Genomic DNA, 26,871 nt, shown 5'->3' on the forward strand with positions numbered 1-26,871 from the left:
GGGGTGGTCAGGTACTGTAGTCACCTCCTAGTGGGGTGGCCAGGTACTGTAGTCACCTCCTAGTGGGGTGGCCAGGCACTGTAGTCACCTCCTAGTGGGGTGGTCAGGTACTGTAGTCACCTCCTAGTGGGGTGGTCAGGTACTGTAGTCACCTCCTAGTGGGGTGGCCAGGTACTGTAGTCACCTCCTAGTGGGGTGGTCAGGTACTGTAGTCACCTCCTAGTGGGGTGGTCAGGTACTGTAGTCACCTCCTAGTGGGGTGGCCAGGTACTGTAGTCACCTCCTGAGTGGGGTGGCCAGGTACTGTAGTCACCTCCTAGTGGGGTGGTCAGGTACTGTAGTCACCTCCTAGTGGGGTGGCCAGGTACTGTAGTCACCTCTAGTGGGGTGGCCAGGCACTGTAGTCACCTCCTAGTGGGGTGGCCAGGTACTGTAGTCACCTCCTGAGTGGGGTGGCCAGGCACTGTAGTCACCTCCTAGTGGGGTGGCCAGGCACTGTAGTCACCTCCTAGTGGGGTGGCCAGACACTGTAGTCACCTCCTAGTGGGGTGGCCAGACACTGTAGTCACCTCCTAGTGGGGTGGCCAGGCACTGTAGTCACCTCCTAGTGGGGTGGCCAGGCACTGTAGTCACCTCCTAGTGGGGTGGCCAGGCACTGTAGTCACCTCCTAGTGGGGTGGCCAGGCACTGTAGTCACCTCCTAGTGGGGTGGCCAGGCACTGTAGTCACCTCCTAGTGGGGTGGCCAGGCACTGTAGTCACCTCCTAGTGGGGTGGCCAGGCACTGTAGTCACCTCCTAGTGGGGTGGCCAGACACTGTAGTCACCTCCTAGTGGGGTGGCCAGGCACTGTAGTCACCTCCTAGTGGGGTGGCCAGACACTGTAGTCACCTCCTAGTGGGGTGGTCAGGTACTGTAGTCACCTCCTAGTGGGGTGGCCAGGTACTGTAGTCACCTCCTAGTGGGGTGGCCAGGCACTGTAGTCACCTCCTAGTGGGGTGGTCAGGTACTGTAGTCACCTCCAAGTGGGGTGGTCAGGTACTGTAGTCACCTCCTAGTGGGGTGGCCAGGTACTGTAGTCACCTCCTAGTGGGGTGGTCAGGTACTGTAGTCACCTCCTAGTGGGGTGGTCAGGTACTGTAGTCACCTCCTAGTGGGGTGGCCAGGTACTGTAGTCACCTCCTAGTGGGGTGGCCAGGTACTGTAGTCACCTCCTAGTGGGGTGGTCAGGTACTGTAGTCACCTCCTAGTGGGGTGGCCAGGTACTGTAGTCACCTCCTAGTGGGGTGGCCAGGCACTGTAGTCACCTCCTAGTGGGGTGGCCAGGTACTGTAGTCACCTCCTAGTGGGGTGGCCAGGCACTGTAGTCACCTCCAGTGGGGTGGCCAGGCACTGTAGTCACCTCCTAGTGGGGTGGCCAGACACTGTAGTCACCTCCTAGTGGGGTGGCCAGACACTGTAGTCACCTCCTAGTGGGGTGGCCAGGCACTGTAGTCACCTCCTAGTGGGGTGGCCAGGCACTGTAGTCACCTCCTAGTGGGGTGGCCAGGCACTGTAGTCACCTCCTAGTGGGGTGGCCAGGCACTGTAGTCACCTCCTAGTGGGGTGGCCAGGCACTGTAGTCACCTCCTAGTGGGGTGGCCAGGCACTGTAGTCACCTCCTAGTGGGGTGGCCAGGCACTGTAGTCACCTCCTAGTGGGGTGGCCAGACACTGTAGTCACCTCCTAGTGGGGTGGCCAGGCACTGTAGTCACCTCCTAGTGGGGTGGCCAGACACTGTAGTCACCTCCTAGTGGGGTGGCCAGGCACTGTAGTCACCTCCTAGTGGGGTGGCCAGGCACTGTAGTCACCTCCTAGTGGGGTGGCCAGGCACTGTAGTCACCAACACTAGTGGTGAGAGAGCCACATAGGTAGGGGGCGCTGCAGGGGGCAGGGTGGTGTGAGCCTGGGATGGGCTAGGGAGGAAACTCCTGTCTGTCCTGCCTGTGGGTGTGAAAGCTACCAGACCTGGGTTAAAGGAAATATTATTTGATTGATTTATTTCCAAATACTTTGAACGATTGACTGAGACTGATGGACATGGTGTGCACTTTTGGGACTATTGCGTCAGGCAAACTCAATAAAGTACAACTCAAGCATTTGAAAGAAAACCCATACTATTTGAACTCAGGAGTGGTAGCTTTCATATTACACAGGTAGTCTCTTCAATACACACACACCTCTACTGTCCAACAAAGCATCAACTTGTTTGTGTTGTCAGAGGGAGGACTGCTATTCAAAGACTGTTTACATACAGGAAGCTGCTGTGGGGAGAACGGCTCATCATAATGTCTGGAACGGAGCTAATTAAATGGATTCAAACACCTGGAAACCATGTTCACTGTATTTGACACCATTCCACTGATTCTGCTCCAGGTATTACCACGAGCCCATTCTCACCAATTAAGGTGCCACCAGCCTCCTGTGCATACATACATATGCATGTGTACAGAACAACACACCTGTTTACACATGTGTAGAACAGCTAAGCTGTACCACCTGTTGTCTTTTTCCACCTTCTTTAACAAAGACCTGGGACTGAATCCCAAATAGCACCCTATTCCCTATATAGTGCACTACTTTTTCACCACAGTCCTATTGCGGCCCTGATCAAAGGTAGTGCACAATGAAGTGATTAGGGTGCCATTTGGGATGGAACCCTGTTCAATACATCTTCAAACACGAAAGAGAAGTCAGGCTTCAGCAGCTTTAATTCACATTACTCCGAAATATTATTATTTTCACCCAGGCGGCGCCTTTTTATGTTTCAATGTTTCATAATAGATCATTACTGCAATAACACACTAATATTACATCCGACTCAATATTGGTAACAAGGTAGTAAAGATACATAACTGTAATAGTAATTATACTATAGCGCTAGTCACTCAAAATGGCTGCTGACTGTGTTTGTCACAATATAGTAGCTTCCCAAGGTTTTAAAGAACCCCCAAAAAATACAATATGATTATTATAAACTATATATGACTTTAACCCAAGCCTTATAAATAGCATATTGTGCGTTACCCAGGAAATCAAGTTTTCAGCTCTGCAATACAGAGCGATCTGTGACACTTTTTTAAATAGCTTTTCTTCAAGCACTTTACAGCCATAGGAATCAGATCATCTGATTCTGAGATGGCTGGTTATGTCATGCATGGGGGTCAGTTGCCATGGCAGTGTTCTTTATGCTTGGCTGATAAGGGAAACAGTAGTGAGAACAGGGACACCTAGTGGTTATCTGAGACATTACCACCAGGTTTACATCCCTTGGCAAGAATCCGAACAGTTTGAGTTGAACCTTATACTGCAGGGGTGTCACACTTATTTTGCCCCGGGTGCTGCATTTGGTCTTCAACGAGGTCCGGAAGGCCGCAATGAAAATGTGTTCAATTTCTTTGCCGTCAAAATTTACAAGAGATAGTCCAATATATCCATTGTTAGTGACCGTCTATCTTTAATTTGAGTGATTATTAGCGAGCTGGACACAAACAAGAAACAGTATAGTTTCACCCAAAAAGCACCTTGGATTCAATCGGATTTTTACCTATGATGTATCTACGAACAAACACATTATTCATGCAAGTGATAAAACAATCTCTTTCTGCTCTTGGCCAGGTAAAATGGGTTCAAGCTAGGACATGTGATCTCCATGGCGACAGGCTCTAAACCTAGTAACATCTTGCTGAAGATACAGGGGTGGGGAGTGGGCCTGACAGGTAGTGTATGTGGGATCTGTGTGTGAGTGATATATTAGTGGGTGTGTGATGTTTCACATGATCCAGTCTGTAGAGCTGATCCTCTCCTCTGTGTAGGGTACTGGATAAGCGGCAGAAAGCCCAGTAAAGCTGTATCCCTTCACCTCCTCCTCCTCTTCTCTAGCTCTGGGAGAAGTACTCCAAAACCATGCGCAGGTGTCCCAGGCGGTCGTTGAGGGAGGGCAGGGACAGGACGGTCGTCTGGTAGGCAGGATCCAGCTGGAGAACTGACAACAACCACCAACACCACGCTGGACCGTTGTTGGAGGCCTGATGGAGAGAGACAGGGAGATAAAAAGGAGAGAGAGAGACAGGAAGAGAGAGAGGAGAGAGAGAGATGGGGAGATACAGGGGATTTTCGATACTAGATGAGTGCTGGTCTGGAAGTGATCGGCAAGGTCCATGTGTCTGTACCTGTATGTTGTTATCCTTGTCAGGCATGGTTCCATACTGTCTGCTGATCTGTTCTCTGAGCTGTGTGTTGAGGAGTGTGTACCAGTCCTGGGCCTGTTCATACACACTGTCATGGAGGCTCTGCAATAGCTCCAACTCTGACCCCTCAGCCTAGAAACAAAGGAGGAGATTCTCAACGCAAAATACAATTGATTCTCTTCAAACCTTTAACCCGCTAAGGTCAATGTCCGAACCCCTGTGGAAATCTAATTAGCATCATTCAAAAATCCCCATAAAAATCTGTCAGTGTGTGCTAGAGATATGTTTTTTTTTAGACTGGATGCATCTCAATCCATCGCATCAGCCCAATTCCGCAGTGAACGGTGACAGAGGTAGAGCGGTGTTTGTCAGACCATGAGACATCCCGAAAGTAATTTGAGTCCGAACGGTTTGGCCAAAAACTATTATGACCCCTGTATGGAAACTCTCCCGACCAGGTACAAGCTCTTGGACACCCAGAGGCCTCACAAAACTCGTCTGAAGGTCCCCGTTAACAGTCGAAAACATGTAGGGAATTATCTATGGAGACTTAAGTGAAAAAATGTAATCCTGATCTTATATCTCTCAGAGATAGGATAGACACTTATTTATTTTTTTAGGGAGGGGGCTTGGTTGTTCCATGTAGTCCATGTAGCTCGCTTAGGGGGCTCTTCTCCAGGTTAATTTCTCTGTAGGTGATGGCTTTGCAATGGTTTGGGAATCATTTCCTTTTAGGTGGTGGTGGAATTTAACATTTCTTTTATGGACTTTGATAATTAGTGGATATCGGCCCAATTCTGCTCTGCATGCATTATTTGGTGTTTTACATTGTACACATAGGATATTTTTTCAGAATTCTGCATGCAGAGTCTCAATTTGGTGTTTGTCCCATTTAGTTAATTCTTGGTTGGTGAGCGGACCCCAGACCTCACAACCATAAAAGGGCAATTGGGTTCAATAACTGATTCAAGTACTTTTAGCCAGATCTAATTGGTATGTCGAATTCCATTTTCCTTTTGATGGCGTTGAAGGCCCTTCTTGCCTTGTCTCTCAGATTGTTCACAGCTTCATGGAAGTTACCTGTGGTGCTGATGTTTAGGTTGAGGTATGCATAATTTTTTGTGCTCTATGGCAATGGTGTCTAGATGGAATTTGTATTGGTGGTCCTGGTAACTGGACCTTTTTCAGAACACCATAATATTTTATGTTTTACTGAGATTCACTGTCAGGGCCCATGTCTGACAGAATCTGTGCAGAAGATCTAGGTGCTGCTGCAGGCCGTCCTTGGTTGGTGTTAGGAATATTATGAATAAACAATATCTACAGTGCCTTGCGAAAGTATTCGGCCCCTTTGAACTTTGCGACCTTTTGCCACATTTCAGGCTTCAAACATAAAGATATAAAACTGTACTTTTTGTGAAGAATCAACAACAAGTGGGACACAATCATGAAGTGGAACGACATTTACTGGATATTTCAAACTTTTTTAACAAATCAAAAACTGAAAAATTGGGCGTGCAAAATTATTCAGCCCCCTTAAGTTAATACTTTGTAGCGCCACCTTTTGCTGCGATTACAGCTGTAAGTCGCTTGGGGTATGTCTATCAGTTCTGCACATCGAGAGACTGAAATTTTTTCCCATTCCTCCTTGTAAAACAGCTCGAGCTCAGTGAGGTTGGATGGAGAGCATTTGTGAACAGCAGTTTTCAGTTCTTTCCACAGGTTCTCGATTGGATTCAGGTCTGGACTTTGACTTGGCCATTCTAACACCTGGATATGTTTATTTTTGAACCATTCCATTGTAGATTTTGCTTTATGTTTTGGATCATTGTCTTGTTGGAAGACAAATCTCCGTCCCAGTCTCAGGTCTTTTGCAGACTCCATCAGGTTTTCTTCCAGAATGGTCCTGTATTTGGCTCCATCCATCTTCCCATCAATTTTAACCATCTTCCCTGTCCCTGCTGAAGAAAAGCAGGCCCAAACCATGATGCTGCCACCACCATGTTTGACAGTGGGGATGGTGTGTTCAGGGTGATGGGCTGTGTTGCTTTTACGCCAAACATAACATTTTGCATTGTTGCCAAAAAGTTCAATTTTGGTTTCATCTGACCAGAGCACCTTCTTCCACATGTTTGGTGTGTCTCCCAGGTGGCTTGTGGCAAACTTTAAATGACAATTTTTATGGATATCTTTAAGAAATGGCTTTCTTCTTGCCACTCTTCCATAAAGGCCAGATTTGTGCAATATACGACTGATTGTTGTCCTATGGACAGAGTCTCCCACCTCAGCTGTAGATCTCTGCAGTTCATCCAGAGTGATCATGGGCCTCTTGGCTGCATCTCTGATCAGTCTTCTCCTTGTATGAGCTGAAAGTTTAGAGGGACGGCCAGGTCTTGGTAGATTTGCAGTGGTCTGATACTCCTTCCATTTCAATATTATCGCTTGCACAGTGCTCCTTGGGATGTTTAAAGCTTGGGAAATCTTTTTGTATCCAAATCCGGCTTTAAACTTCTTCACAACAGTATCTCGGACCTGCCTGGTGTGTTCCTTGTTCTTCACGATGCTCTCTGCGCTTTTAATGGACCTCTGAGACTATCACAGTGCAGGTGCATTTATACGGAGACTTGATTACACACAGGTGGATTGTATTTATCCTCATTAGTCATTTAGGTCAACATTGGATCATTCAGAGATCCTCACTGAACTTCTGGAGAGAGTTTGCTGCACTGAAAGTAAAAAAACGTTTGAAATATCCAATAAATGTCGTTCCACTTCATGATTGTGTCCCACTTGTTGTTGATTCTTCACAAAAAAATACAGTTTTATATCTTTATGTTTGAAGCCTGAAATGTGGCAAAAGGTCACAAAGTTCAAGGGGGCCGAATACTTTCGCAAGGCACTGTACATTTTAAATAGAACTATAACTAATGAAACAGATAAACAATATTAATTCATATGGAAGGGATTGTGGAGCATGAAACAGGGGCTAATTAAATAAATACCATTCCAGCCAGGTTGGAGAAGACTGGAATTGTGGGTTTTTAAGTTAGCAAAAAGGGTCGTTAACCTATGGTTGAACCGACTCAACTTAGCTCTGGGATGTTTAGATAAGGCAGAGAGTGTTTCTGGGTTTTCCATTATCTGAAACTGTCTTCTAAATAGTGATGGATGAAGGTGACCATTCCAGAAGTTAATCTAGATAAGTGTGTGTCTGGAGTGAGCGAGCTAGTGGGTTGGAATTAACTTTTCAACTTTGTTGTGTCCTGGTTGATAGGTTATAAAACGTTTTTCCTCCTATGACGTCATATATTGTATATAAACTGTTGTTCGTGGTTTCATGGCAGCGTGCTCCAAGAATATGATCTCATTTTGATAAGACTGGTCTCTGTCTATTTTATGCAAATAAGAATCGTACATATTCTCATAAAATAGACTAAGTGAATTCAATTAATGAAAACATATTGGAATTATGAAATTATATTAACAGTTGGTGACAGAAGCACCAGATCATCAGCAAACAGTAGACATTTGACTTCAGATTCTAGTAGGGTGAGGCCGGTTGCTGTAGACTGTTCTAATGCCCTCCCCAATTCGTTGATGCATAAAATTGGGGGGAAAACGCATAGTAACAGCACAATTGTTGTTTGTGTACATGGATTTTATAATATTGTATGTTTTTCCCCAAAACCATTTTCCATCCATTTGAATAGCAGACCCTCATGCCAAATTGAGTCAAAAGCTTTTTTGAAATCAACAAAGCATGAGAAGACTTATGTTTGTTAGTCGAACAAGGTGTGCAATGTGAATATATGATCTGTCGTACGGTAATTCGATAAAAAAGACAATTTAGCATTTGGTCGGTACATTGTTTTCATTGAGGAAAAGTGCAAGTCTGTTATTAATGATAATGCAGAGGATTTTCTCAAAGTTGCTGTTGACATATCCCATGGTAGTTATTGGGATCAAATCTGTCTCTACTTTTGTGGACTGGGGTCATCAGTCCTCGTTTCCAAATATTGGAGAAGATGCCAGAGCTGAGGATGATGTTAAAGAGTTTTAGTAGAGCCAATTGGAATTTGTGGTTTGTATATTTGATCATTTCACTGAGGATACCATCAACACCACAGGCCTTTTGGGTTGGAGGGTTTGTATTTTGTCTTGTAGTAATGTACTTGGAGAATCCAGTGGGTTCTGGTAGTCTTTAATAGTTGATTCTAATATTTGCATTTGATCATGTATATATTTTTGATATAGGACCAAAAAGATTGGAGAAGTGGTTTATCCACACATCTCTGTTTGGGACAGATAACTCTTCGTGTTGTTGCTTGTTTAGAGTTTTCCAATTTTCCCAGAAGTGGTTAGAGTCTATGGATTCTTCAATTACATTGATCTGATTTCTGACCTGCTGTTCCTTCTTTTTCTGTAGTGTAATTCTGTGTTTTAGTGATTCACCATAGTGAAGGAGTAGGCTCAGGTTTTCTGTAGTGTAATTCTGTGTTTTAGTGATTCACCATAGTGAAGGAGTAGACTCAGGTTTTCTGTAGTGTAATTCTGTGTTTTAGTGATTCACCATAGTGAAGGAGTAGGCTCAGGTTTTCTGTAGTGTAATTCTGTATTATTTTAGTGATTCACCATAGTGAAGGAGTAGGCTCAGGTTTTCTGTAGTGTATTTCTGTATTATTTTAGTGATTCACCATAGTGAAGGAGTAGACTAAGGTTTTCTGTAGTGTATTTCTGTGTTTTAGTGATTCACCATAGTGAAGGAGTAGGCTCAGGTTTTCTGTAGTGTAATTCTGTGTTTTAGTGATTCACCATAGTGAAGGAGTAGGCTCAGGTTTTCTGTAGTGTAATTCTGTGTTTTAGTGATTCACCATAGTGAAGGAGTAGACTCAGGTTTTCTGTAGTGTAATTCTGTGTTTTAGTGATTCACCATAGTGAAGGAGTAGACTCAGGTTTTCTGTAGTGTAATTCTGTGTTTTAGTGATTCACCATAGTGAAGGAGTAGGCTCAGGTTTTCTGTAGTGTATTTCTGTATTGTTTTAGTGATTCACCATAGTGAAGGAGTAGACTCAGGTTTTCTGTAGTGTATTTCTGTGTTTTAGTGATTCACCATAGTGAAGGAGTAGACTCAGGTTTTCTGTAGTGTATTTCTGTGTTTTAGTGATTCACCATAGTGAAGGAGTAGACTCAGGTTTTCTGTAGTGTATTTCTGTATTGTTTTAGTGATTCACCATAGTGAAGGAGTAGGCTCAGGTTTTCTGTAGTGTATTTCTGTGTTTTAGTGATTCACCATAGTGAAGAAGTAGGCTCAGGTTTTCTGTACTGTATTTCTGTGTTTTAGTGATTCACCATAGTGAAGGAGTAGGCTCAGGTTTTCTGTACTGTATTTCTGTATTGATTTAGTGATTCACCATAGTGAAGGAGTAGGCTCAGGTTTTCTGTAGTGTATTTCTGTGTTTTAGTGATTCACCATAGTGAAGGAGTAGGCTCAGGTTTTCTGTAGTGTAATTCTGTGTTTTAGTGATTCACCATAGTGAAGGAGTAGGCTCAGGTTTTCTGTAGTGTATTTCTGTATTGTTTTAGTGATTCACCATAGTGAAGGAGTAGGCTCAGGTTTTCTGTAGTGTAATTCTGTGTTTTAGTGATTCACCATAGTGAAGGAGTAGGCTCAGGTTTTCTGTAGTGTAATTCTGTGTTTTAGTGATTCACCATAGTGAAGGAGTAGGCTCAGGTTTTCTGTAGTGTAATTCTGTGTTTTAGTGATTCACCATAGTGAAGGAGTAGGCTCAGGTTTTCTGTAGTGTAATTCTGTGTTTTAGTGATTCACCATAGTGAAGGAGTAGGCTCAGGTTTTCTGTAGTGTATTTCTGTGTTTTAGTGATTCACCTTAGTGAAGGAGTAGGCTCAGGTTTTCTGTAGTGTAATTCTGTGTTTTAGTGATTCACCATAGTGAAGGAGTAGGCTCAGGTTTTCTGTAGTGTAATTCTGTGTTTTAGTGATTCACCATAGTGAAGGAGTAGACTCAGGTTCTCTGTAGTGTATTTCTGTATTGTTTTAGTGATTCACCATAGTGAAGGAGTAGACTCAGGTTTTCTGTAGTGTATTTCTGTATTGTTTTAGTGATTCACCATAGTGAAGGAGTAGACTCAGGTTCTGGTTTATCAATTCCTTTCTAAGGTTTTTGCAGTCTTCCATCAAACCATTTGTCATTGTTGTTCATTTTCTTAGGTTGTCTGCTTGACAATTTTTGATTTGATAGGGAAGCCGAGAGGTCAAATATACTGTTTAGGTTTTCTACGGACAAGTTTACACCTTCACTATTACAGTGAAACGTTTTGTCCAGGAAGTTGTCTAAAAGGGATTGAATGTGTTGTTGCCTAATTGTTTTTTGGTATGTTTCTACACTACTTTCCTTCCATCTATAGTGTTTCTTTATAGTATGCAGTTTCCTCAGCTTTGATGCCTTGTGATTGAGTATTTCTCTCTTCAAGTAAAGTGTGATTTTGCTGTGGTCTGATAGGGGTGTCAGTGGGCTGACTGTGAACACTCTGAGAGACTCTGGGTTGATGTCAGTGATAAAGTCATCTACAGTACTACTGTCAATGGGTGAGCTATAGGTGTACCTACCATAGGAGTCAACTTGAAGCCTACCATTGACTATGTACAGACCCAGCGTGTGACAGAGCTGCAGGAGTTGTGACCCATTTTTGTTGGTTGTTTTGTCATAGTTGTGTCTAGGGGGGCATATTTGGGAGAGAATGCTGTCGCCTCCAGGTAGGAGTTTGTTCTGAGAGTGTCAGGTTCTTGTCCAGTTGTGGAATATACTAGGTCGCCACAGAGTAGTACATGTCCCTGGGCTTGGAAACGGTTGCTCTCCCCTTCTATGATGGAGAAGCTAAAAGTTAATGTATGGGGAGGGAATAAAGCTAGCACACAAGGACATTTTTCTCTGTTGAGATAAATTCCTTATTAATTTCTAGCCAGATGTAAAATGTTCCAGTTTTGACTACTTTAATATAGTGGGTTGGTTCTACTCTACTACTATACCGAATTAGCCCCGAGTCTCTTCCTTGTTTCACACCAGGTAGTTTGGGACTACTAGCTCTCTGTAACCTAGAGGTCAACCAGTGGATCCATCTCCTCTATACCACCCACCTGGTAGCTTGGTGGATGGGACTACCAGCTCTCTGCAAACAGTGGGTCCGTTTCCTCTATACCACCCACCTGGTAGCTTGGTGGATGGGACTACCAGCTCTCTGTAACCTAGAGGTCAACCAGTGGGTCCATCTCCTCTATACCACCCACCTGGTAGCTTGGTGGATGGGACTACTAGCTCTCTGTAACCTAGAGGTCAACCAGTGGATCCATCTCCTCTATACCACCCACCTGGTAGCTTGGTGGATGGGACTACCAGCTCTCTGCAAACAGTGGGTCCGTCTCCTCTATACCACCCACCTGGTAGCTTGGTGGATGGGACTACCAGCTCTCTGTCAACCAGTGGGTCCATCTCCTCTATACCACCCACCTGGTAGCTTGGTGGATGGGACTACTAGCTCTCTGTAACCTAGAGGGTAAACAATGGGTCCGTCACCTCTATACCACCCACCTGGTAGCTTGGTGGATGGGACTACCAGCTCTCTGCAAACAGTGGGTCCGTCTCCTCTATACCACCCACCTGGTAGCTTGGTGGATGGGACTACCAGCTCTCTGTAACCTAGAGGTCAACCAGTGGGTCCATCTCCTCTATACCACCCACCTGGTAGCTTGGTGGATGGGACAACTAGCTCTCTGTAACCTAGAGGTCAACCAGTGGGTCCATCTCCTCTATACCACCCACCTGGTAGCTTGGTGGATGGGACTACCAGCTCTCTGTAACCTAGAGGTCAACCAGTGGGTCCATCTCCTCTATACCACCCACCTGGTAGCTTGGTGGATGGGACTACCAGCTCTCTGTAACCTAGAGGTCAACCAGTGGGTCCATCTCCTCTATACCACCCACCTGGTAGTTTGGTGGATGGGACTACCAGTTCTCTGTAACCTAGAGGTCAACCAGTGGGTCCATCTCCTCTATACCACCCACCTGGTAGCTTGGTGGATGGGACTACCAGCTCTCTGTAACCTAGAGGGCAAAGAATGGGTCCGTCTCTTTTTTACCAGGTTTCTTGTAGGATGACAATGTCTGTATTTCTGATTTCTTTGATGAAGTCTGGGTTCCGGCTCTTTAGGCCAAAGGCAGATGACCTCAGAACTTGTATGTTCCAGGATGAGATAGTAAAAGTTTTGGATTCCCTTGTGTCTAGTGTTGTTTTCATGTAGTTTAGGCTCTGACCTTTACAGTAGGTGTGAAGAAAGCATTTTGAGCCTCTAGTGCGCGAGCACAGACACACACACCTCTAAGGTATGACTGGTTGAGCACTGAGCATTGCTTTTACAAACTGTTGCTTGGAAACAGGCCAAGTGCCAGTAAAACACTCACTGAAGAACTAGCTAATAAAATAGCAATTGTAACCATCCCCAGGAGTGTTAAATTCAACCAAAACTCTGCATTCACAGGGGTCATCCAGGGCCAGGATTAGATTAGAACAACCTGTGGTAACTTACCTTGTGGTCCTGCATGTATTCTATATCAGCAGTGTGGTATCTAGCTCTCTTCAGTGTGTGTGGGATTGTACCTTGTGGTCCTCCATGTACTCTATATCAGCGGTGTGGTATCCATCTCTCTGTCCTCTCTTCAGGACCCTGAAGCGACTTCCTCCCACACAGTCCACATACGAGCGACCGTCAGGCAACACCTCTAGGCTATGAATCTCCAGCATACAGCCGTAGTCTGCAAATCTGGAGGACACACAGACAGAGAGTTGTTGGAAGCAAGCTGAAAGCGTAATGTGAAAGACAATCAGATCACCAGCACAGTGTGGCTCAGCATAGTAGTGTAAAAGGGGAAGAGAGTCAGATACACTCAGGGTTCATTTTCATACCAGTATTTTCAGATTGTATACATCCACGACCCACCCTTTTCCATGTTCGTAGCTGCACATGCCAAACTTCCTGGTGCCCGTCTCCATGCATCGTCTCATCATGAGGCGGTAACGAGGCTCGAAGATGTGAAGAGGACAGGGCACGCCCGGGTACGCCACCGTACAGACAAAGATAGGGATGTCCTTAGTTAGGCTGGGGGATGGAGGAAGAGAAACAGAGAGCGAGACAGAGAGAAAGCAGAAAGTGTGACAGAGGATGAAAAAAGAGAGGATACAGAGAGAGACAAATATATATTTAAATCAGGATAACAGTAGTGTTGAGGTGGTGTGTATTTAATACACACCCCCACACACACACAGTCAAAAGTTTGGACTCACCAACTCATTCAAGGGTTTCTTTATTTTTACTATTTTGTCAAATAATAGTGAGAACATCAAAACTATGAAATAACACATGGATTCATGTAGTAACCCAAAAAGTGTTAAACAAAGTAGCCACCCTTTGCCTTGATGAAAACTATGCACACTTGGCATTCTCTCAACCAGCTTCATGAGGTAGTCACCTGGAATGCGTTTCAATTAACAGGTGTGCCCTGTTAAAAGTTAATTTGTGGAATTTCTTTCCTTCCTAATGCGTTTGAGCCAATCAGTTGTGTTGTGACAAGGTAGGGGTGGTATACAGAAGATAGACCTATTTGGTAAAAGACCAACTCCACATTATGGCAAGAACAGCTAAAATAGCAAAGACAAACGACAGGCCATCATTACTTTAAGACATGAAGGTCAGTCAATGCGGAAAATTTCAAGAACTTTTTGCAGTCGCAAAAAACCATCAAGCTCCATGATGAAACTGGCTCTCATGACAACCGCCACAGGAAAGGAAGACCCAGAGTTACCTCTGCTGCAGAGGATAAGTTCATTAGAGTTACCAGCCTCAGAAATTGCAGCCCAAATAAATGCTTCACAGAGTTCAAGTATCAGACACATCTCAACATCAACTGTTCAGAGGAAACTGCGTGAATCAGGCCTTCATGGTCAAATTGCTGCAAATAAACCACTACTAAAGGACACCAATAATAAGAAGAGACTTGCTTGGGCCAAAAAAACACAAGCAATGGACATTATACCGGTGGAAATCTGTCCTTTGGTCTGACGAGTCTAAATTTGAGATTTCTGCTTCCAACCGCTATGTCTTTGTGAGATGCAGATAGGTGAACGGATGTTCTCCACGTGTGGTTCCCACCGTGAAGCATGGAGGAGGATGTGTGATGGCGTGGGGGTGCTTTGCTGGTGATACTGTCAGTTATTTATTTAGAATTCAAGGTACACTTAACCAGCATGGCTACCACAGCATTCTGCAGCGATATGCCATCCCATCTGGTTTGCACTTAGTGGGACATTCATTTGTTTTTCAACAGGACAATGACCCAACACACCTCCAGGCTGTGTAAGAGCTATTTGACCAAGAAGGAGAGTGATGGAGTGCTGCATCAGATGAACTGGCTTCCACAATCACCCAACCTCAACCCAATTGAGATGGTTTGGGATGAGTTGGACCGCAGAGTGATGGAAAAGCAGCAAACAAGTGCTCAGCAAATGTGGGAACTCCTTCAAGACTGATGGAAAATCATTCCAGGTGAAGCTGGTTGAGTGAATGGCAAGAGTGTGCAAAGCTGTCATCAAGGCAAAGGGTGGCTACTTTGAATATAAAATATATTTTGATTTGTTTAACACTTTTTTGGTTACTACATGATTCCATAGGTATTATTTCATAGTTGATGTCTTCATTATTATTCTACAATATAGAAAATAGCAAAAATAAACCCTTGAATGAGTAGGTGTCCAAACTTTTGACTGCTTACTGTATACATGTTTCAGTGTTGCTCTTGTCCAGCAGCTGGTGTTGTTGCCTTGTGCGGTGCTTTGCCAATAACCTCACGGTCACAACGTCTACTCTCTACTGTATGAGGAGCCTGATGCCCGATGCCCATTGTCATGGTTACCATTAAGGTTGCCAACTCGCCCCAAGCTCATTCTGTCGAGCATATGATAGCCCATCAACGTTTCACGTTTCAGTCTCATTTCATTTAGGCATTAAGAATTTCTACCAAAATAGTTCCAAAGCTCGTTTTACAGGTAAGGGCCAATTTTGGTAGCCTGGTTAAAGCAGACTGAACGCTGCACTCAAAGATGAAACATAGAGAAATCAGATTGGGTGCCAGGTTACCGTTGTGGGAAACTCTAGAACAAACCGACCTCAGTTTACCCCTGGTTACAGTGCGTCAGCGACTGGACTCACTTGGATAGTTCGGCCATCTCAGTCTCGTGGACCTGCTTCCTCTCATCCAGCTGCAGGGGGAAGAGGTGAGCCATGATCTCCTGCAGCAGCACTGTGGGGTTGTACTTCCTGTTCTTAAAGTACTACACAGGAAAGAAGAAGTGATTCCGCATTATTGGGAAGAAAAGTAACAAATAAGTGTATCCCAGTTAAAGTGATCTCCCTTGGGTTATAAACATGATAGCGACATAAAAACAGGACAAGCAGACCTTCCATTGCAATTGTTTCATTATGATGTTTTATACAATGTGTTTCTGATTTGAGTCCATGTACACAGACAAGGGCCCTAGTTATGTAAGTGTACAGACAGTGCCTTGCAAAAGTATTCAGGCCGCTTGGATTTCTTTACAAAGTGGGATTCAAATGTATTTCATTGTAATTTTTTGTCAACAAACTGCACAAAATACTCTAATGTCAAAGTGGAAGAACTATTCTATTCTTCTAAAGATTAATAGAAATGAAATTAAAATATAGTTACTAAAATATAGTTGTTGTATAAGTATTCAGCTCCCTAAGTCAATACATGTTAAAAACACCTTTGGCATTGATTACACCGGTGACTCTTTTTGGGGAAGTATATAAGAGCTTTGTCCACCTGGATTGAGCAATATTTGACCATGATTCTTTAAAATAAATATTCAAGCTCTGTCAAGATGTTGAGGATCATGGCTACACACCAATACAAGTCTTGCCACAGATTTTGAAACAGATTTAAGTCAAAACTGTAACTTGGCCACTCAGGAACATTCAATGTCTTCTTGGTAAGCAACTCCAGATTTGGCCTTGTGTTGAAGGTTATTGTCCTGCTGAAAGGTGAATTCCTCTTTTTCCTCTTTTGCCTGTGCTTAGCTCCATCCCGTTTCTTTTTATCCTGAAAAACTTCCAAGTATTTGCCGATTTCAAGCATACCCATACCATGATGCAGGCACCACCATGCTTGAAAATAAGGAGGCAGATACTCAGTGATTTCCCATAAGGACTTTGCATTTAGGACAAAAAGTGTATTTTTTAGTAGTATTACTTTTGTACCTTACTGCATACAAGATTCATGTTTTGGAATATTTTATTCAGTATTTTTGTATTCTTCTTTTCACTCTGTCATTTAGGTCATTATTGTGGAGTCACTACAATGTTGATCCATCCTCAATTTTCTCCTATCATAGCCATTGGACTCTGTAGCCGTTTTTAAATCAACAATGGCCTCATGGTAACATCCCTGAGCAGTTTCCTTCCTGTCCTGCAGCTCAGCTCAGAAGGATGACAATATCTTTGATGTGTCTGGGTGGTTTAATATATCATCCACTGCATAATTATTAACCTGACCATCCTTAAAGAGATATTCAATGTCTGATTTGTTATTGTTACCCATCTACCAATCACTGGCCTTCTTTATGAGGCTTTCCAAAAGCTCCCTGATCATTGTAGTTGAATCCGTGCAAGGGACCTTACAGAAGTAATTTAGGCTTGCCTAAACAAAGGGTCTGAATACTTATGCAGTGACTATATTTTAGTTAAGGTTTTATTTATCTTATACTAAAAAAACATCTTCCTCATCTACATTACACAGTATTTTGTGTTGATTGTTGACAATAAATGCAAATACTGAATATTTTTGCAAAGCAATGTAGTTACGTAGGCCATAGTTACCTCCTGTAGTGGCTGTTTGCAGAGGGGGCAGCGGAGGTTGTGGTCTAGGCTTCTCTCGAGGCAGGTCCTACAGAAGGTGTGTCCACAGGGAGTGGTCACTGGCTCATAGAACAGCCTGTAGAGGTACAGCACTAAGATCAGAGTACAGCACAAGTTTCTCAACAATAACACAGTACCACAATACTCCACAGGATGTACCACTTATGGAAACTACTAACCTGATACAGAGGGGACATTCAAAGTCAGACACAGTGAGGACACTCAGAGATTCTCTTCTGTCCAGATGGCAGCCTCCTGAGGGAGACAACATAGAAACAATATCAACCATCTACATGTCTCTTCTCTCTTCCTGTGTGTGTGTGTGTGTGTGTGTGTGTGTGTTCTATGTACCCCTGCTGTGCCTCTCCTCCCTCCTCCTCATCATCATCTCCTCATCATCCTCAGCTGTAGGGAGGAAGGACACGGCCTGAGAGAGACTGAGACAGCACTCAGTACTGGTCCCATGTTTCACCTTTGGCCCTGTCTCCAAGTCTCCTCTCTTGTCCCCGTCTGCCCCCTCCACCTGAGGGTGTCCGAAGCTTTTGTTGAGGCTGTGTGTGTGGCTCTCAGGGAAGAGGATTGTGATGGGGGGGCAGTGGCCTCCGAGGTACTCTGAGACCACCTGGAGGATCTGGGGCACCTCCTCAGGCACTGACATGCCCTCCGTCTCCAGGATCTGACCAGGGAAAACATACACACAGATCAATCTATCCATCCATCCCATCCATCATTTAAAAACATAGTTTTACTTCATAATACACGTTCCATCATTATAAACTTATCCCACAACAAAATTCATCCTACAACATCAGACGTGGCTTTAATCAATCAATCAATCAACCATTAATTTAGAAACCCACAACTTGCTGAATATTTCAAAATGACTAGGCTGAACATGTAAATGACTAGGCTGAACATGTAAATGACTAGGCTGAACATGTAAATGACTAGGCTGAACATGTAAATGACTAGGCTGAACATGTAAATGACTAGGCTGAACATGTAAATGACTAGGCTGAACATGTAAATGACTAGGCTGAACATGTAAATGACTAGGCTGAACATGTAAATGACTAGGTTGCCTTCTGTGACATTGCATTTCTAAAACGTATCCAACCTCAGATAACCTGAGGTTAGCCTACAACTGACCCTACAACTGTAACCGGCCCTCTAACTGACCATTTAGCAGTTATGTAGAAGTGTTTAAATTGCCTAAAATTGTCCCATGTCATATCCTTTTCTAGCATAGATGACCCCTCGCCTTAGTTGACCTGACACACAAGTGTTAATAGATCATCTGACAGTGTTCCATGACATATCATAGCATTTACAATGCTAGCCTGTCCTTGAATAACCCCACCCAGTCAGTCATCCTTGTTCTTGGTATACTGTACATCAGGGGTGGATGTTATATGGCCCCCAAGCCAGATTCATCCCACGAGTCTATTCAATCCGGCCCAGGGGAGGTTTGAGGATTTTTTAACCTCCAGTGCACTTGAACGTCTAAAACTAGGTAGAAAGCATGTAGAAACACTAATGGAGCAATACATTTTCAAATAACTTTTTCTGGCCCGGAAATTGCTTTGAAAAACAAATCTGAATTTTGAAATCCGATGTGGTCCTCGGGCTGAAATCATTGCCCACCCCTGCTGTATATAAAATCAGCAAAAAAAGAAAAATCCTTTTTTCAGGACCCTGTCTTTCAAAGATAATTTGTAAAAATCCAAATAACTTAGCAGATCTTCATTGTAAAGGGTTTAAACAATGTTTCCCATGCTTGTTCAATGAACCTGTGGAACGGTCGTCAAGACACTAACAGCTTACAGACAGTTGCCAATTAAGGTCACACTTATGAAAACTTAGGACACTAAAGAGACCTTTCTACTGACTCTGAAAAACACCAAAAGAAAGATGCCCAGGGTCCCTGCTCATCTGCGTGAACGTGCCTTAGGCATGCTGCAATGAGGCATGAGGACTGCAGATGTAGCCAGGGCAATAAATTGCAATGTCCGTACTGTGAGACGCCTAAGACAGCGCTACAGGGAGACAGGACAGACAGCTGATCATACTCGCAGTGGCAGACCACGTGTAACAACACCTACACAGGATCGGTACAGCTGAACATCACACCTACAGGACGGCAACAACAACTGCCCGAGTCACACCAGGAACGCACAATCCCTCCATCAGTGATCAGACTGTCCGCAATAGGCTGAGAGAGGCTGGACTGAGGGCTTGTAGGCCTGTTGTAAGGCAGGTCCTCACCAGACATCACCGGCAACAAGGTCGCCTATGGGCACAAACCCACCGTCGCTGGACCAGACAGGACTGGCAAAAAGTGCTCTTCTCTGACGAGTCACGGTTTTGTCTCAACAGGGATGATAGTCAGATTTGCGTTTATCGTCGAAGGAATGAGGGTTACACCGAGGCCTGCACTCTGGAGGTGGAGGGCCCGCCATGGTCTGGGGCGGTGTGTCACAGCATCATCGGACTGAGCTTGTTGTCATTGCAGGCAATCTCAATGCTGTGTGTTACAGGGAAGACATCCTCCTCCCTCACGTGGTACCCTTCCTGCAGGCTCATCCTGACATGACCCTCCAGCATGACAATGCCACCAGCCATACTGCTCGTTCTGTGCATGATTTCCTGTAAGACAGGAATGTCAGTGTTCTGCCATGGCCAGCAAAGAGCACGGACCTCAATCCCATTGAGCACGTCTGGGACCTGTTGGATCGGAGGGTGAGGGCTAGGGCCATTCCCCCCCAGAAATGTCCGGGAACTTGCAAGTGCCTTGGTGGAAGAGTGGGGCAACATCTCACAGCAAGAACTGGCAAATCTGGTGCAGTCCATGAGGAGGAGATGCACTCCAGTACTTAATGCAGCTGGTGGCCACACCAGATACTGACTGTTACTTTTGATTTTGACCCCCCCCTTTGTTCATGGACACATTATTCAATTTCTGTTAGTCACATGTCTGTGGAACGTGTTCAGTTTATGTCTCAGTTGTTGAATCTTGTTAGGTTCATACAAATATTTACACATGTGAAGTATGCTGAAAATAAGCGCAGTTGACAGTGAGGACGTTTCTTTTTTTGCTGAGTTTAGTATACAGTACGTGTTGAGATTGTCTAACACTGTTCCAAGGCATTCCATTCCTTAAAGCATTCCTAGAAGCAGCAACTGCCACCCATTCCTAGAACCTTAACTGACCCCATACAGTTATTCAGCCAGGCAGTCACTGACACACTAAGCTAGTGAGACTGAATGAGCCAGTGAAGCAGTCAGGCAGACAGTCAATGAGTGGAAAACAGTCAGTCAGTGAGACTAACTGGAACAGTGAAACAGCCAGTAAAGCACAGTCAAGCCGACAGTCAGTAAGGGAAAAATAGTCAGTAAGTAACTGGACCAGTGATTGGTAAACAGTCAGTAAATGACCAGTTAGTAAATGAGCCAGTCAGTGTTGGCTATAGCTACTGACCTTTTTAATCTGGCTCTTGGCAGGAGTGAAGTCGGCCTGTAGTTTGAGACAGCGGTGAAACTGGATCAGGGCTTCAGACTGACGACCCATCTCCAGTAACACATTACCTTTACGAAAGATACCCTGGGGAGAACAGACAAGAGAATACTGGATGAGAGAGAGACTTAGATATAGAGAGAGACGGAGAGAGAGAGAGACCCAAAGAAATCAGAAACATAGACATCGTCATCCTACAAGAAACATGGTGGAGGAGATGGACCCACTGGTTGCCCTCTAGGTTACAGAGAGCTTGTAGTCCCATACACCACACAACCAGGTGTGAAACAGGTAGGGGGTATGCTAATTTGGTATAGAGCAGCAAAAGGAAATGATCTGAACAGAGAAAAATGTCCTCCTGTGTGCTACTTTTTTCCCCCCACAGGAATCCCCATACTTTAATGAAGACAGATTCTCCATCCTGGAGGGGGGAATGAATCATTTCCAGGCCCAGGTAAATGTACTAGTCTGTGGTGACCTAAATGCCAGAACTGGACAAGAACCTGACACCTTCAGCACACAGTGGGACAAACACCTACCTGGAGGTGACAGCATTCCTTCCCCCATATGCCCCCCTAGGCACAACTATGACAACACAACCAACAAAAACAGGTCACAACTCCTGCAGCTCTGTCACACGCTAGGTATGTATATAGACAATGGTAAGCTTCAAGGGTACTCCTACGGTAGGTACACCTATATAGCTCATCTCTTGGCAGTAGTACTGTAGACTACTTTATCACCGATCTCAACACAGAGTCTCTCAGAGCATTCACTGACACAACTATCAGATCATAGAAAAAACAGTTGACTACTTGAACAGAGCAATACTCAAATCATGAGGCATCCAAGACAAAGGAACTGTATAATATTAGGAAATGCTATAGACGGAGGAAAGTAGTGTGGAAACCTACCAAAAAAACAATTAGGCAACAACAAATTCAATCCCTTTTAGACAAATTCCTGGACAAAAATGTTCCACTGTAATAGTGAAGGTGTAAACTTGGCAGTAGAAATTATTTTACCCCTTTTTCTCCCCAATTTCGTGGTATCCAATTGTTTAGTAGCTACTATCTTGTCTCATCGCTACAACTCCCGTATGGGCTCGGGAGAGACGAAGGTTGAAAGTCAAGCGTCCTCCGATACACAACCCAACCAAGCCGCACCGCCGATACACAACCCAACCAAGCCGCACCTCCGATACACAACCCAACACAGCGCGCATCCAAATGTGTCGGAGGAAACACCGTGCACCTGGCAACCTTGGTTAGCGCGCACTGCACCCAGCCCGCCACGGGAGTCGCTGGTGCGCGATGAGACATTGATATCCCTACCGGCCAAGCCCTCCCTAACCCGGACGACGCTAAGTCAATTGTGTGTCGCCCCACGGACCTCCCGGTTGCGGCCGATTACGACAGAGCCTGGGCGCGAACCCAGGGTCTCTGGTGGCCCTTAACCACTGCGCCACCCGTGAGGCCCCCGGGTAGAACATTTTAACAGTATGTTTGACCTCTTAGCTTCCCTATCAAATCTAAACATTTCAAACAGAAAACTAAAAACAATAACAAATTTGATGAAGAATGCAAAAACCTAAGAAATAAATTGAGAAACCTGTCCAACCAAAAACATAGGCTCAGGTTTTCTGGGTCTACGCCTTCACTATGATGAATCACTAAAACAATACAGAAATACACTATGGAAAAAGAAGGAACAGCACGTCAGAAATCAGCAATGTAATTGAAGAATCCAAAGACTAAAAAATTGGAAACACTATACAAACTACAATACAAAGAGTTATCTATCCAAAACAGAGAAATATGGGTAAACCACTTCTCCAATTGTTTTGGCCTCATAATAAAAACATATACATGATCAAATATAAATCTTAGAATCAACTATTAAAGACTACCAAAACCCACTGGATTCTCCAATTACATTGAATGAACAACAGGACAAAATACAAACCCTCCAACTCAAAAATGCCTGTGGTGTTGATGGTATCCTCAATGAAATGATCAAATATACAAACCACAAATTTCAATCAGCTATACTTAAACTCTTTAACATCATCCTCAGCTCTGGCATCTTAACCAATATTTGGAAACATGGACTGATCACCCCAATCAACAAAAGTGGAGACAGATTTGATTCCAATGACTACCATGGGATATGCATCAACAGAAACCTTGAAAAAATCCTCTGCATTATCATTTCTTTCCACAGGGCCGTGGGGTGAGACAGGGATGCAGCTTAAGCCCCAGCCATATATATATATATATATATAAATGAATTGGCGAGGGCACTAGAACAGTCTGCAGCACCCGGCCTCACCCTACTAGAATCTGAAATCAAATGTCTACTGTTTGCTGATGATCTGGTGCTTCTGTCCCCCCAACAACGCGTAGCTGTCATAGCACTCACCCACCCAGTAGTGTCCAATGATTCAGTTACATGATGACATAAGTAGCCGTTTGCATAATGTGCCCCAAATGACACAACATACTGTACACTTCTACAGACACACTCCATCAGCAGCAGCCACAGAGAAAACAACCAGGACGCACAAAACTACAATGGTGTCCAAAATGGCACCCTATTTAGTGTAGTACTTTAGACCAGGGCCCATAGGGGTCTGGTTAAACGTAGCGCACTATGAAGAGGATATTAGGGTGCCATTTCAGAAGCACACTAGGAAGCACACTAGGAAACTGAAAATATGCCAAGAAATCTAAATCAGTCTGATTTGGTACAACTCCTTATAAGGTTACGTGGTGGTGACCGATTATGACAACAACTGATCTGAAAACACAGTAGACTATTGAGATGTACCCATAGATGACAGATCATTAAAGGGGAATAAACAGTGATATTAAAGGAAAACGTAGAAGCTGCAGCAGGCGTATAGACACCTAGCCAGGCCCGATTCAGTTACACCAGAAGATACTGTAACCTCGGTCCAAACCCCTCCTCGCTCCTGGTATGGTCTGACTTTCTACTTTTAAACAGAGATGCATGTTCTAGGTCCCAAGAAACAAAGAGATCTTCTGTTGAATCTGACAATTAATCTTAATGGTTGTATAGTCGTCTCAAATAAAACTGTGAAGGTCCTCGGCGTTACTCTGGACCCTGATCTCTCTTTTGAAGAACATATCAAGACTGTTTCAAGGACAGCTTTTTTCCATCTACGTAACATTGCAAAAATCTGAAACTTTCTGTCCAAAAATGGTGCAGAAAAATTAACCCATGCTTTTGTCACTTCTAGGTTAGACTACTGCAATGCTCTACTTTCCGGCTACCCGGATAAAGCACTAAATAAACTTCAGTTAGTGCTAAATACGGCTGCTAGAATCCTGACTAGAACCAAAAAATGTGATCATATTACTTCAGTGCTAGCCTCCCTACACTGGCTTCCTGTGAAGGCAAGGGCTGATTTCAAGGTTTTACTGCTAACCTACAAAGCATTGCATGGGCTTGCTCCTACCTATCTCTCTGATTCGGTCCTGCCGTACATACCTACACGTACGCTACGGTCACAAGATGCAGGCCTCCTAATTGTCCCTAGAATTTCTGTAGCAAACAGCTGGAGGCAGGGCTTTCTCCTATAGAGCTCAATTGTTATGGAATGGTCTGCCTACCCATGTCAGAGACGCAAACTCGGTCTCAACCTTTAAGTCTTTACTGAAGACTCATCTCTTCAGTGGGTCATATGATTGAGTGTAGTCTGGCCCAGGAGTGTGAAGGTGAACGGAAAGGCTCTGGAGCAACAAACCGCCCTTGCTGTCTCTGCCTGGCCGGTTCCCCTCTTTCCAATGGGATTCTCTGCCTCTAACCCTATTACAGGGGCTGAGTCACTGGCTTACTAGGGCTCTTTCATACCGTCCCTAGGAGGGTAGGAGGGGTGTGTCGCTTGAGTGGGTTGATTCACGGATGTGATCTTCCTGTCTGGGTTGGCACCCCCCTCCTTGGGTTGTGCCGTGGCGGAGATCTTTGTGGGCTATATTCGGCCTTGTCTCAGGATGGTAAGTTGGTGGTTGAAGATATCCCTCTAGTGGTGTGGGGGCTGTGCTTTGCCAAAGTGGGTGGGGTTATATCCTTCCTGTTTGGCCCTGTCCGGGGGTGTCATCGGATGGCGCCACAGTGTCTCCTGACCCCTCCTGTCTCAGCCTCCAGTATTTATGCTGCAGTAGTTTGTGTCGGGGGGTTAGGGTCAGTTTGTTATATCTGGAGTACTTCTCTTGTCCTATCCGGTGTCCTGTGTGAATTTAAGTATGCTCACTCTAATTCTCTCAAAGGACCTGAGCCCTAGGACCATGCCTCAGGACTACCTGACATGATGACTCCTTGCTGTCCCCAGTCCACCTGGCCGTGCTACTGCTCCAGTTTCAACTGTTCTGCCTGTGATTATTATTATTTGACCATGCTGGTCATTTATGAACATTTGAACATCTTGGCCATGTTCTGTTATAATCTCTACCCGGCACAGCCAGAAGAAGACTGGCCACCCCACATAGCCTGGTTCCTCTTTAGGTTTCTTCCTAGGTTTTGGCCTTTGTAGGGAGTTTTTCCTAGCCACCGTGCTTCTACACCTGCATTGCTTGCAGTTTGGGGTTTTAGGCTGGGTTTCTGTACAGCACTTTGAGATATCAGCTGATGTACGAAGGGCTATATAAATTAATTTGATTTGATTTGAAATTTGATTTGACATAGCACTCTAATAACATGGTGTTTCTTACCTCTGTCCAGTTGGGGTGAATGCAGGAGAGGTCTTCCAGGTCCCTCAGGGCATCAGAGAAAAGTCTCAGTCCCATATTGGCTTCCGCTCTCCACACCTTCAGACTCACATCACCAGGAGCTGAGGGAGGGAGTGGAAGGGAGGGAAGAGATAGTTCGATATAATTAACAGTGATCACTATCAGTGATTGTAGTATGACAGCTTCCCAGTCAGAATTGGTTTAGTTCGATTTGCCCTTGCAACTGCAATGCATAGGGAATATTAGATAACACTGGACATCTCCCAAAAACCTGAAGTGACATGAGCTCAACCCAACTCCATTCTTGCTACAAATTGCACATCTGATCTCATACCCTGACCTTCATACCCTGACCTTCGGTTTTTCGGACAAATAGCGGTTTATGGTAAATTTACGTAATTAGGGTCGTGTGGGGCTTTTATAAGTGGGTGGATTCCATTTTACACAACGAACATGCACATTTGATCATAGGTCTGTCCTGCAGCCTACTCGAGGGTTGCATAAGGAGATGTCTTCCCCAAACGTGCTCAAGTTCACACATTATTTTTAGGAACCTACCTAGTCGTATCCCTTCATTCGCGATGCGTAAAGCTTCTGTGAACTCGCTGGTTTTGAGTTTCTCCAGAATATGACACTTTATCCTCGTCTCTTCTGGGCAGCACTTCTCAATGACACTGAATAGTAGGATGTTGTTCTTGATGTTTTTGGCGTCTCTCTGTTTAAATATTTCCTTGCAGGCTGGACACCCGGATGACAAGTAGTTCCCCAGGCAGCTCTGGCAGAACGTGTGACCACAGGACATGGTGGCCGGTTCACACATGAGGAACAGGCAGATTGGGCACTCAAGTAGATCCATGGTGGCACAGTTGGGGGGTTATGTCACCACCGCCGGTCCGTGAGCAGTTTGAGTCCCTATCTAATCACCATCTAAGCAACGACAGACACTCTTCTCCGATTAACATGACCTGACTGCTAGACTCTCTGATTTAGTAAACAAAGGCTAGCGGAACCCAAGATCCAACCATAAAGACCTTAGTGTAATTCCAACTGACAAAACCCTTCCGATTCATTCACATGCGTTTTCCAAGCATAAAGTATTTGGTTTGGAACAACACCTCGTAACGTCTTCTCTTTCCTGGCATCATGATGAACAGAAGGTCCGATCGTCTCTGCGCGTCTCGTACTTCGCGTCTGGTTGTCTTCAACTCCGAGATCCATCAACACTAGACCAATATTGGGTCAGAATTTTAACAACGATTCCTTGAATGTTTCTGCCCCACTCTTACTGTAAAAGCCCAGCCGGCAGAAGTAGGCTTCCTGCTCTGATGCGCATCGTGTGGATAGAGCTCGAAAAAGCCCAAGCCACACAGTGTAAGG

General features: G+C 44.6%; 1 protein-coding gene across 2 annotated transcripts; it reads right to left on the minus strand.

The window, feature by feature from the left end:
* Positions 1-422: 422 nt before the first annotated feature.
* LOC112221188 (LON peptidase N-terminal domain and RING finger protein 1) lies at positions 423-26,871 on the minus strand. 2 transcript variants are annotated; one of them, XM_042303308.1, is made up of 11 exons: positions 26,610-26,871; positions 25,477-25,595; positions 20,708-20,830; positions 17,581-17,905; positions 17,409-17,484; positions 17,191-17,305; positions 15,505-15,626; positions 13,240-13,398; positions 12,900-13,062; positions 4,210-4,359; positions 423-4,065 (listed from the first exon to the last, which is right to left on the minus strand). In XM_042303308.1, exons 1-11 carry the CDS (start codon positions 26,710-26,712, stop codon positions 3,916-3,918), a joined length of 1,605 nt encoding a protein of 534 aa, XP_042159242.1. In that variant the 5' UTR covers positions 26,713-26,871; the 3' UTR covers positions 423-3,915. The 2 variants fall into 2 exon arrangements, with proteins under 2 accessions (XP_042159242.1, XP_042159241.1); XM_042303307.1 differs by having other exon boundaries at positions 26,053-26,871.

The sequence above is a fragment of the Oncorhynchus tshawytscha genome, linkage group LG21 (genome assembly GCF_018296145.1).
Source record: "Oncorhynchus tshawytscha isolate Ot180627B linkage group LG21, Otsh_v2.0, whole genome shotgun sequence".
In the NCBI taxonomy this organism is placed as follows: domain Eukaryota; kingdom Metazoa; phylum Chordata; class Actinopteri; order Salmoniformes; family Salmonidae; genus Oncorhynchus; species Oncorhynchus tshawytscha.

What these genes read in the sequence shown, in the direction of transcription:
- LOC112221188 (XM_042303307.1), bottom strand. Translation starts at nt 26,350, where the DNA reads ATGGATCTACTTGAGTGCCCAATCTGCCTGTTCCTCATGTGTGAACCG. An exon ending in GAATGTCCCCTCTGTATCAG is followed by an intron (nt 17,306 to 17,408) that starts GTTAGTAGTTTC and finishes GTACCTCTACAG; the next exon opens with GCTGTTCTATGAGCCAGTGA. An exon ending in AGCTACGAACATGGAAAAGG is followed by an intron (nt 13,063 to 13,239) that starts GTGGGTCGTGGA and finishes TGTGTCCTCCAG; the next exon opens with ATTTGCAGACTACGGCTGTA.